This window comes from Eutrigla gurnardus (genome assembly GCF_963514095.1).
Source record: "Eutrigla gurnardus genome assembly, chromosome: 6".
NCBI classification, from domain to species: Eukaryota; Metazoa; Chordata; class Actinopteri; order Perciformes; family Triglidae; genus Eutrigla; species Eutrigla gurnardus.
The window spans coordinates 29,740,404-29,751,893 of NC_139920.1; the positions used below are offsets into that span (position 1 = coordinate 29,740,404).

The 11,490-nt window shown below is 43.5% G+C and overlaps 3 protein-coding genes across 5 annotated transcripts; 2 read left to right on the forward strand and 1 right to left on the reverse strand.

Annotated features, from left to right (window-relative positions):
- Positions 1 to 101: 101 nt before the first annotated feature.
- amh (anti-Mullerian hormone) lies at positions 102 to 3,131 on the forward strand. 3 transcript variants are annotated; one of them, XM_084011174.1, is made up of 7 exons: positions 102 to 542; positions 689 to 910; positions 995 to 1,158; positions 1,245 to 1,356; positions 1,424 to 1,523; positions 1,595 to 1,998; positions 2,373 to 3,131. In XM_084011174.1, the coding sequence occupies exons 1-7, from the start codon at positions 464 to 466 to the stop codon at positions 2,777 to 2,779; spliced, it is 1,488 nt and encodes a 495-aa protein (XP_083867300.1). In that variant the 5' UTR covers positions 102 to 463; the 3' UTR covers positions 2,780 to 3,131. The 3 variants fall into 3 exon arrangements, with proteins under 3 accessions (XP_083867300.1, XP_083867301.1, XP_083867302.1); XM_084011175.1 differs by having other exon boundaries at positions 1,439 to 1,523; XM_084011176.1 differs by having other exon boundaries at positions 715 to 910.
- LOC311014524 (uncharacterized protein) lies at positions 3,100 to 4,776 on the reverse strand. The gene is made up of 5 exons (XM_084011177.1): positions 4,654 to 4,776; positions 4,388 to 4,439; positions 4,179 to 4,313; positions 3,976 to 4,052; positions 3,100 to 3,337 (listed from the first exon to the last, which is right to left on the reverse strand). Coding segments are annotated over exons 2-5 (330 nt in total). The 5' UTR covers positions 4,389 to 4,439; positions 4,654 to 4,776; the 3' UTR covers positions 3,100 to 3,220.
- An 869-nt stretch (positions 4,777 to 5,645) lies between these two features.
- On the forward strand, positions 5,646 to 11,414 carry oaz1a (ornithine decarboxylase antizyme 1a). Its single transcript, XM_084011118.1, is given in 6 exon segments — positions 5,646 to 5,836; positions 8,461 to 8,527; positions 8,529 to 8,615; positions 9,473 to 9,648; positions 9,972 to 10,057; positions 10,808 to 11,414. Coding segments are annotated over 6 exon segments (666 nt in total). The 5' UTR covers positions 5,646 to 5,717; the 3' UTR covers positions 10,939 to 11,414.
- Positions 11,415 to 11,490: the final 76 nt, after the last annotated feature.

The following is an 11,490-nucleotide window of genomic DNA, read 5'->3' on the forward strand; positions in this document are numbered from 1 at the left end:
GTTAAACTGGATGCTAGTTTTAGTTCTGTACTCTGTATTTTATATGAAATCCCAGTTTCTTTGATTAATATAAACCATTGCTGTTTAAATGATTAACACTCTTGTTGAGTGAGAAGTGCCCTTTGACCTCCCTTGCTGTGCGTCCTCCTCCACCTCCATTAGTCCTCGTCGACAGACGGGGAGTTTCAACACCAACTAAACATCCTTTCATTGCGTTATCAGACTCGAACCTGCTTTGTCGAGGTGAAAAAGAAAGAAAAAACTAATTTCGGAGAAGCAAAGAACTCGAATAGAATCCAGCCTCATCAAGGACACCTGATATTCCTATTTTGGCAGCGTGTTCCCCCCGTTAGCGAGAAGAGAAGGTGGGAGGACAGAACTCCCTTCCTCATGAGCTTGACCCATTCAAAACAAGCGTCTGAGGAGCGTCTGACCACACAGGCGCTCGTGCACACGGCGAAGGATGTCGTCTTTGGGTGTCTTCTGCTGCGGAGCGTTGATCCTCTGCGTGGCGTCGCCGGTCTCACGTGGGCAGCTCACAGGTCAGTCTCTCCTGTCTTATACAGCTCCATGCAAAGTCTTGCTTTTATGTTGTGTTGCTCCTCTTTTTTTATCTCTTTGGATTGATTGATTGATCTGACGTTCATCTATTTTCCAGTGCATTCTTTAATTTGTTCTTAATTGACAGGAAGCTCATCAGCCTCTCACCTTCAGGACGCTCCGTGCTCCGTGGAAGACATGCTGGCCATGTTGCGTGAAGGTGTCGGGAGCGATGGCGAGCTCACGAACAGCAGTCTGACTCAGTTTGGAGTCTGCACAGGATCTGAAAGCTCATCGGTCTTATTGGAGATGGCTACGAAAACCAGCCGAAACCAGCGAGGCGGACTGGAGGTTTTGCTTCCAACTGGAGGTATCGGGTCTCTGATCACAATCATGAAGTGTTTTGGACGTTGGATTCTTTGAATCTTACAACATGTTGTTTTTAATCCATCAGTGCTGTTGGCAGAGGAAGACGAGAGGCTCACGTTGACCTTTGACCTCCCACAGTCTCCTTTGCTCAAACTGAGCCCCGCGCTGCTGTTGGCGTTGGAAAACCCCGTCAGGGGACAAAACCTGGACGTCACTTTCACCGGCCCGTCACTGCTTCCCGACACACAGGTGAGGAAAAGGCCTCGTGTGAATAACTGCTTGGTTTGATATCGTCACAGATATCACAGGTGCTCTTCCTGTTGTCGTCCCTCTAGACGGCGTGCGTTTCAGGACAAACGCAGTACGTGATGCTGACGGGGAAAGCATCGGAGGGCAACGTTCAGCAAAAATGGAGGATTTCCGTTGAGACAAAAAACCCTGATATGAGTACGATTTGACACGAGTACGATGTGATGTGTCACATGCACTCGCCTCACTTTTCCTCTCTTTGCAGCCCAAAGCCTCAAAGAGATGCTCATTGGTGGCAAACCAGGAAGTAACATCAGCGTGGCCCCGCTTCTGCTTTTCTCTGTGGATGGAGGAACCAATACCAGGTAGTCTTTATGTTCCCTCCTTCCATGTGACCATGCAGCGCTCAGCAGCATGTTTTTACTCTCTTCCTCAGATTCACAGATTCACAGACCTCCTTCCTCTGTGAGCTGAAGCGCTTCCTCGGCAGCGTCCTGCCTCGGGACCACCCAGAGTCCACGCCGCTCCAGCTGGACTCCTTACAGGCCCTGCCTCCCCTCACACTAAGCCTGTCCTCCAGCGACACCCTGCTGGCGGGGCTCATCAACTCCTCCTCCATCACCATCTTCTCCTTCGCTGGCCGGGGCTCCACCTTCCAGGTGCACCGCGGAGAACTGGCCCTGTCTCCGGCGCTGCTGGAGGAGCTGGAGCAGAGGTTGGAGCAGACCGTGGTGCAGATAACGGAGGTCGTACGGGAGGAGGAGCTGGGCCAAAGAGCGGCGGAGAGCCTGGGGAGGCTCAAGGAGCTCAGCGCGTTCCCCAAGAAAGAACCGGCAGCAGGTGATGTGTGCGAGGAAACGGCCTCCTCAATCGTTGTCAGACAAACTAATCCACATCCCCACGTCATCTTTATTTAACTGATAAACTAAAAGATTCAACGTGTATCTCAATTACTCTAAATATAAGGTGACAAGAAGTTGAGAACTGCTCCTAATGTCATTAACTGATCTGTTACTGACTGATGCAATGTGTGGATGAACTCTTTGTCTTACAATCAAATCACTGCTTGATTCATTCCACACCTCCTGCAGAAGTCGGCCCTATTTGGGGATCCCAGTCCTACAGCACTTTGTATTATTAAATAGCCCATCTGATATGTATTTAGATGTCTTTGGTGCCCCTTTTTAACGGGTCCTCCGTTTCCTCTGGAGCAGGAGAGAGCCAGTACCGGGCGTTCCTCCTGCTGAAGGCCCTGCAGACGGTGGGCCGAGCCTACGAGCTGAAGAGGGGCCAGCGGGCCACCAGAGCCGGTCCCAACAGCCCAGCGAGGGCCAACGTGTGCGGGCTGAGGAGCCTCACCGTGTCCCTGGAGAAGCGCCTCGGCCTCCCCAACACGGTCAACATCAACAACTGCCACGGCTCCTGCACTTTCCCCCTGACCAACGCCAACAACCACGCCGTCCTGCTCAACTTCCACACGGAGGGCGAGGGCGTGGAGGAGCGGGCGCCCTGCTGCGTGCCGGTGGCCTACGAGGCCCTGGAGGTCGTCGACCTGAACGAACACGGGACGTACCTCTCCATCAAACCCGACGTGGTGGCGAGGGAGTGTGGATGCCGCTGAAGCTGCTCCTGCTGCTCAGAGTGCAGGTTATTCTACATATTCACATATATCCCATTTATTTATTCACACAGTATTAACACACATATGAACGCACCCTGTACTCATATAGATGAGGTGTTATTTGTAGTTTTCTCACACCTTTCAAGCATATAACCCTGAAATAATATGACTATTATCGTCCTCCTCTGTAAATATTTTATTTTATTTGTATTATCTAAGAAGTTTTCTGATTAAAAACTTCTGAAGACAATATAAAAGGATAAGAAGACGTGTTTAATACAAACAACACAAACATAATGGATTAAATGTAACATTCTGTATCTTTATATCATTAAATGCAAAGTATATTGAAGTATATTTTCTTTATTCAGATAGCTGTTTTTATGTGACAGTTGATGACATCTTTTTTTTTTTGTATATCAAACTTCATCATATCAGAAGTCAAACTTTAGGTTTGGGTTTCAGGATGGCTTTGTTGCCAATCGGCTTTTTCCTTCTTCTTATGGCCCCGACGTCTTCAGATCCCCACCACCACATGAAGTTGTCCCAAATAGAAATCTGAAGAAATACAGCAGAAAACAGTCCAAAGTCATACTTCAAATGCACATGATTATACACCTGTAGCTTTACAGATTCACCCGTTTATTATAGGAAAGGGAAATCCAGCTGAAACGAGGTGATCATACGTTGTGTGCATTTGTTGAGTCTGACATTTAACTGAGCAAAACAAGCAGCCGGTAGAAATAGGGATACTTTTGAGTACATTTCAGCGCCTGTACCTTTTCACTTTTACTTGAGTAAAGAAGTCTTTTTGAACACAAGTGTCTGTACTTCTACTTGAGTATATAACTGTTTATAATAATACAAATCTGTCATCCCGAGCATCTTGCTGTGCCTGTTTACCATCCAGCTTTCACTTCCCCCCCAAAGTAGATCAAGTACGCTACCAACTCATCAAATAGACTCTTAGTCATCGCCCCTCAAACAAAAGGATGCTTTAGATTGTCTTTATTTCACGTCCTGCAAATGAGCTAAAACCAATTAATCACCGTCCAGTATCTTCAAACTCGCACGAGCAACAGCCTCCACTGAATGATATCATTGAGATAGTGTGGAAAACAACATCAGCTCTTTAAACTCACTCAGCGTAGAAGCCGACGGGCCTTGGCTACCTGCGTTACCGAGACAGACCGTACCTGATATATGGATCCATCCTGCAGACTCCCAAGGAAAGACCTGATACCCGAGTCTTCAGCAAAAGAATCCACTGCATCTGGAAATCAAAACAAAGAATATAGAAAAGACACGGATGGCCTGCTGACATACATGTATCTCCATGTACCTCGAATGTTGCATTTTACTGCAATAAAACTTCATATGAGGAGGTTATAGTACCCACCATGCAGTTCGCTGACCCCTGAGCTCACGAGCAGCACGACCAGCGCCAGCACCAAGCAGCGGCTCATCGTGAATCCTTTCCAGGGGTTTGGAACGTCACTCAAATCTCCGATGGATAGGATTCGCTCATACGACACTATGGACAGACGCCAACGATTCAGACGCTATGGCTGCCTTAGAATTCACTGTTTGGGTCGACTTGTGTCTTACTTGTGATTTGTTCAGATGCTTCTGTAGATTTAAACCTGGATCCAAACCGCAGCTGTAAGTTCAGATGAGCAATGACGCTTTTTATTAGACATTAAAACAACTGAAGATACAAAGTGTGTGTGTGTGTCTCAGGCTGTCCTGTGTGTCATAGACTAACATAGGACGGCTTAAAATAGTCGCATGCAGACAGTTGAAGGAGATAAATACGATTTAAACTGCTTTGTTTTTTTATCAGCACCTGAAGAGGAAAAAATGCAGAAACTTACCGGATTCCACCTTTCAGTCGTGTTTTCCCGTTGACGAGGTTAATGTGGTTGCGTTGCCGGTGATTTGTGTTCTGCAGGCAGCAGAGACGGTGTTGCACACACCCAGCACCAGGCCGCCTCGCTGCTGGATTGACAGGCACAGATGAGAGTTGATGACGATCACAGGGTGCACTGAGACTGTTTGGACGCATGTAGGTGCAAACTTGAGGTATAGCATTTTCCATTTTGTGCCAGCCTACTTTATACTCCTGCTGCCTACATGTCAGAGGGAAACACTGCACTTCACAAGCTATTTACAAATGAAGATTTTGCATAAATAAGCAACACATGGCTAGCTTATAAAAAAATTAATTCATTGTTCAAGATACCCAACAGTATATGGAATAGTTAAAATTATTACATTTAAAGATTTCATCACGTGCTCTTTTTTTTTTTTACAACATGCAAATTCACTTTAACCTTCCTAGATTATAATAATGCATGTTTTTTTCTTCATAATAGTTTGTTTTGAGAAGAAATAAATGAACATTTTGCTATGATGTTTTTATTCTGGAGGAGTATTATTAACCATGTTAACATGCATCAGTAATAATAATAATAATAATATTTATTTTTGTATGAACTTTATTTAAGTATTCAGTTAACAAATGATGTCAAACATTAACACATAACACAACTCATAAGAACTGTTTCACAGATACAATAACAAAAAGTCAATAAATAGAATAATACAATTACAAAATACATTCCTGAGATCTCAGATAAGGTAGTATAATCATAATAATAATAAAAAACAAAAGAAATAAATACTAATAGCTAATACAATATCATTATGTCAACACATGTTTGAAATCCTACATTTCATTAATTGCCAGAGGGTACAGTACATCAAATCTTTTCGTAAGTGCTTTGATAGAGGAGCTGATTAAGTGCGTCATCGTCACAGCAGCGCGTCACGGCGGACAGGCCACGCCCCTCCCAGATACTGCAGCCTGCCAGCTCCGAGCCGAGCATTGAGGCGAAGGGAGAGGACCGAGCGAGCTGCTGGTGCGGACGCTGGCCGGATGGTTAAATCTAACCTACAGACGATTTTGAATAGTCATTGTTTTGTTAGAGAAAAAGAGAGAAACTTATCCGAGATGCCTGTTATTGAGCAATCCAGTAATAAACCTGAAAGTGAAAGGTATGTTGTCGTAGTCACTGCGGATTGTTGTGAGTTGACTGACGTTAGCTAGCAAGCTAAGCTACATTTAAAAGCCGCGGCCTAGCTACGGTGATACGGTCTATTTCCTGGAGTGGCTAGCGCTATTCCCCGGGATTCTTGTTTACATAACAGCTCTTATTTATTCCCGTTGGCGTCTGCAAACATTCATCGACACCAGTGTTCTTGGTTTGATGCCCTTTTCATTGATCGTCTTCTACTATTTCACCCAAAATGACAGAACTGTCTTCTAATTGAGTGACATTTATCTAACAAATGGACATAATTAGCCGAGCTAGCGCGTAAGCTAATATATGCGAAACGTACGTTAGGTTAGGTGGTGAGCTGCTTGCTAGCTAACGTTGAAAGGTGGCGACTTTTGCATCGGTGGCATTTCATCCAGCGTTAGCTTCTTGATTTACCTTGCGTGTATTTTACGGTTATTTGGGGCGTGTTGGCGAAACCTTAAGATTTAGCGCAGGGGAAATGCTAGCAGCGTTAGCTTGTGGCTAGCGCTAACGTTGTATCGCTGATGTTTTTGTATTTTCAGCGTTGCGGTGAAATCAACCTGTGACGATAACGCGATGTTTTTTTGTTGTTTTACGTATCACATTAATTAACGATGTTTTAATTGAGGTTATGTAAAGTTAAATTGTTGCTAAGCAGCGTGTTTTAATTGATAATTATTGGCTTGTTTTTTTCTTTTTTTTCCCATTTTGTTTGTCAATTAAAATCGACGCAAAGGGATTCGTTATAGATTAACCAATTTAGTTAACGATTGGGGAGATCAGTGGAGGTTGTTATTCAACGTTTAAATCACCTCCGTGTTCGGAGACGCTGGTTTACATTGCAATTGAACGCAGCGTTAGTGATTGACTCTGTATTGAAACATGGGAATAACGTCAAGGTGGCGTTTTGCTGTCTGGGAGAATGAATATACATATTATATATACATATATATTTATATATATATTGAAGCAGCTTGTGAGCGGTTACAGAAAGCCTCGGGTGTTTTTTTGTAAAAACGTGTTCGTGTCTTGACAGGATTCATGCCGAGGTTGTTTGTCTTGCTCAATAGTGAAGGACTCGTAGGAAATTTCCACTGCACTGCGAAGGAGGGGGTGAGGGGTGCTGTGGGTAAATTTGAGTCCAGTGATGACATATTGTACACAGAAGCAACCCGTTGTTCAGTAGATCATTTTCAGACGCTGTTTTTACAGGATTGTTTTGGCTTTTTATGCATATTTAACACTCCTATAACGATGCTTAATAAAATATAAATGCAGCTTCTTTTTTTTAAGCCACAGCTTAAAGAGCAGGTGCCGTTTTAAACCGATTCGAGCCACTGATCCTGTGAGGGGGGTGGTGGTGATATAACCGTGTTCATCGAAAGCAAAAAAAAAAAACACGTTCCCATAATACTTGGATTATGACATCTCCCTTTAGAGATGAGTGGTCTTTTATACAATATTTGTACACGATAAAGGTACTCTTATGTAAGCAGACGCTCCAGAGACTGATCGCTCATGTGACCGGAGCAGCTGTCAACGCCAAGACAACCCGGGGCGTGAGTGTGTGCTGCTGCCTAATGGAGGGGGATTTTAAAGAATGTTGTTCCCCGACGTATGCCGTGTGTTTGTCCTCCTGCGGGAATCGGCCCATTGAGGGTTTCATGTAAAGGTGGTAATTGGCTGAAGGGAGACTTTGTGTTAGTTTGCAATCTCCAAATACCTTGCAAAATCATTTAATAGGTTGACTATTCCATATGCACTTGGTTGGACCGAGTTCTAGGTGTCACATTTGGTTTTCACACATCTGCTCCACATACAGCAGAGCGGTGGCATTTGCGTAAGAGAACATCTGTGTGTGTCTGACGGCGTTGGCGTCGCGGTGGCAGCGCTGCTGCTGTTAATGGCTTGTGTTCCCAATGTGAGCCCTGGGAATAACACGGTAAATGTATGCAGCCGCACACGCAGGCATCAGCGCTCGTAGGCCAAGCGGATGCTATAGTGCACTTGGAATGAATTTAAGTGGCTGATGTCACGTTGCTGATGTTCGTCACTTTTAAACCGGGGCAACGGGGTTACAGCAGCAGTTAGACGTGAGGCTAATGGTTAGACAAACGACCTGATCCCCTGGCAGCCCTTCTCTAAAAATCATGTGACGGGCTTAGAGTTACCTCACAGAAACCAAAGCACTCAAACCTGTTTCAGCTTACAGGAAGAACAAACCGTGATCGGGACTTTGTGAGACAAAAACAAAATGACCCTTGGCTGTGTGAATTCATGATTTGAAAGTTGACAGCAGAATTAAATGGGTCATCATCACTGGTTGAATCCACCAGCCAGCTTTTCAGATGGGCAAAAAAAAAAAGTTAATTTCCAACACCTAATATGAGGATAGTTACTGATTGAACAATTCCCAACCGCCTTGTATTTGCTTTCTTTGAAACGCACTTGTTTTTTAGCAACTGTTTCACCCGAGTTTCCGGGATGAATCACTCAACAGTGTATTTGTTACTGAGCCCTCTGTTTAAATTAGGAGCTCACTTTGTGTTTGGCAGCAGAACTTCTAATGGCTCCTTCCGTGTGTGTTTCCCCCTCCAGTATCTCCAACCCCAGGAGGTGCTCCCGCTGTTGCAGTAACCCGTGTCCGGGGCCTCTGTGGTGCTCCTGATGCCCCTCACCCACCCCTGAAGATCCCAGGTGGGCGAGGGAATGACCAGCGGGATCGCAATCTTTCAGCTAAGCTATTCTATTCCGTAAGTTTGGTTCTTACAGCAATTTGACTTCCTCTCTTTGTGGAGTGTGTTTCTGATCGGGATGTCTCTTTAAGGTGGATTATGGCCGATCCATATTTAATATTTCCCATGATTCCATTGTTACACGTTTGTCGTCGTTGTTCTATTGCGTCAGCCGCCATTATCTAGTTGGAAAGTGGAGCGGACACCCAGGTTAGCTAGTTAAAAAATGTCTGCAGTTTGGCGTCATTTTAAAATAACTACAAGTGAGTCATATATACGAATAAACAACAAAATAAAGCGAACTGAATGAATCGATCAGATTTTATTATTATTGCAAAAAAAAAAAGCTCTTTTTTTGTGATAGTGAGAGAATAAAAGCCATTGAGCACAGCTTGGATGCCTGTCTATTTCATAATGTACACGAAATGAAATGCTGTTTGCCAACACAAAAAGTGATATCAGAAATTGGTATCGGAAAATATTGGGATCGGATCGGAACCTATATATGAAAATATTGGAATCGGATCCGAAGCTAAAAAATAAGATCGGGACATCCCTAATGTGAAGTTAATATTTATTTTAATGGAGCTAAAGCTGTGACCACATCTGACACACTTTAAAATGAGCGAGCCAGCTCTGTTAACCCAGAAACATCCTAAAGTCCAACCTCTCCGTTAAAGGCACACAAATTCTGTCTCTGAACTTGATCCGTTCCCTTCTTATCTTTACTCTATTGTATTTGGCCATGATGCTGATGCCCTGGACAGGTCTAAAGTGTTTTTGTGACTGCCGTCATGATTGCCTTTTCAATAATCAACTGTGACGTTATTCTTGCTGTCATCTGAAATGAATGTATTTTCCTCTCTGTCCTCAAGGATGCTCAGTTGCTGGTTCTCGAGGAGCCTCCTGCTGCCAACAGCCGAGTGCGTTTCCTTCTCTTTGAGCCCCGTCGCTCGGAGGGAAAGCACTGTGTGTGGAGGGCGGCGCTGAAAGGAGGGAACCTTTATGTTGAAATCCCTCCTGGAGCTTTGCCCGAGGGCAGCAAGGACAGGTCAGCAGGCAAAACACACAATCTATTGTTCAAACATTTAAACCTCAACTGTTTTTAAAAATGTTTTGAAATGCAACAAAATGTTCACATTAATTCATTCCATGAAACTAAAGATTATATAAACCTTCTGCACAGCCCAAACCTGTATGTAAATATAAAAGTCAGTTATAATCTTTAAATGATACGTCTGTGTGTGCAGCTGTTATTGTAATGTTTATGGAAATATGCTCAGACTGTCAAAAATACTCCTTTTCCTCTGTAATTAATTAACAGTCCTCCTATAATACATTAACACTTTCTTGTTTGCTTTTGTTTCTTTACAGTTTTGCCCTTCTGCTGGAGTTTGCAGAAGAGCAGCTGCAGGCCGGTCACGTGTTCATCTGTTTCCACAAGAACCGCGACGACAGAGGTGAGACTTTTAGTGTTTCTTAATCTGTTAAACTCTTGATAGAAAAACGGTTAAATCTGAATGTACACTAGCTTCAACCATTGCCATGGTAACCAATGTCTAAATCAGTATTTCAATGCATCAGGTTTTTTCAGTAGTTATTATTTATTTAAATCCTGTTCTTTGTTCTCTCACACTCTCTTAATTAACGCTGCACCTAACAATACTTTGTTTGTCACACTTTTGTCAACATCATGATTGCTGGTCGTCGTTGTTGATCCATAAATCAATACAAATAATTTTGCTGCTTTTATAGCAGCTGTTATTCTTCAGCGTCCTGAAAGAAAACATTTAAACAATTCTGAAGTCTTTATTTTATAATCATCATCTAAAGTGGTTACTTGCATAAAAACCCCCAAAACTGGGAAGTTAAACAGAGCATAATTCCCTCTCTAATGTTTATATATAACTGTGAAAACAACTGTATTACTTTAGGTTTCTCACCTCTCTCGCTACTTCCCAGCATTGTTCCAGAGTCTGCAGTAAAAACATTACAAACAGCAGGACATTGCGTCATGTTCTAGCCTCTTAAACTGAAGTATTAACAATACTTCAACACATTTAGAAATGACTGCATTTGAGATTTTAATCTGTGACCCTCAAACTTCAGTGCTGTTTTATTAGTCAACATACTTTTTGACTTCTTTTTGGAAGGCGTTGTTTCTTGATCAAGCTCATGAATGTGTGTTTCCGCCTCGTCTCTCTCCTCAGCATCCCTGCTGCGTACATTCAGTTTCCTGGGCTTTGAGATTGTGAGACCGGGTCATCCCCTCGTCCCCTCCCGCCCCGACGCTTTCTTCATGGCTTACAGCATGGAGCGCGACTCCTCCGATGACGATTAAATGACGCTGAGCGGTTACAGATGTTTAAGTTGTTCTTCTCTCAATACACAGCTTTATTCAATTTTAGGGAAATGAATATATTATCCAAGTTCGGTGTGGTTGAGGTTTCCTTTTTTGTTTGTTTTCCTCTTTTCCTCCCATGTGCTGTGTTTCAATGATAGTTGCACTAGGGTAAGATGTTAATATACCAGGAATGTAGAGCAAGCGCCCACGTGATATCCGGGCATTGTGTCTTCACCACTGTATTACTCTGTAATGTCCTATTCTGCCTCCATAAACGCCCGATGATCATCTCCACAGTGTGATATTTATGACATTTTAATTGATCTTACTCATGTAAGTAGAGATGTTTTCATAGTATTGGTTGATTCTCCTGTTTTCTTTTTAAATGTGTGCATGATTTTTCATTTGTCGCTTTGATTCACGTGATAGAAATCTGCATGTTGTAACTACTAAAATAAACGTGCTCACCTAAAGAGAGTCGCTGTCTGTGGTGTTATGAAGCTGTAGCGACGGGAACTCAGCCGTACGGCGTGACCTTTGACCGTGTGT

What these genes read in the sequence shown, in the direction of transcription:
- amh (XM_084011174.1), top strand. Translation starts at nt 464, where the DNA reads ATGTCGTCTTTGGGTGTCTTCTGCTGCGGAGCGTTGATCCTCTGCGTG. An exon ending in GATGGAGGAACCAATACCAG is followed by an intron (nt 1,524 to 1,594) that starts GTAGTCTTTATG and finishes TCTCTTCCTCAG; the next exon opens with ATTCACAGATTCACAGACCT. An exon ending in CAAGAAAGAACCGGCAGCAG is followed by an intron (nt 1,999 to 2,372) that starts GTGATGTGTGCG and finishes CCTCTGGAGCAG; the next exon opens with GAGAGAGCCAGTACCGGGCG.
- LOC311014524 (XM_084011177.1), bottom strand. An exon ending in AGGGGTCAGCGAACTGCATG is followed by an intron (nt 4,053 to 4,178) that starts GTGGGTACTATA and finishes TTTGATTTCCAG; the next exon opens with ATGCAGTGGATTCTTTTGCT. An exon ending in AGGATGGATCCATATATCAG is followed by an intron (nt 3,338 to 3,975) that starts GTACGGTCTGTC and finishes GTATTTCTTCAG; the next exon opens with ATTTCTATTTGGGACAACTT.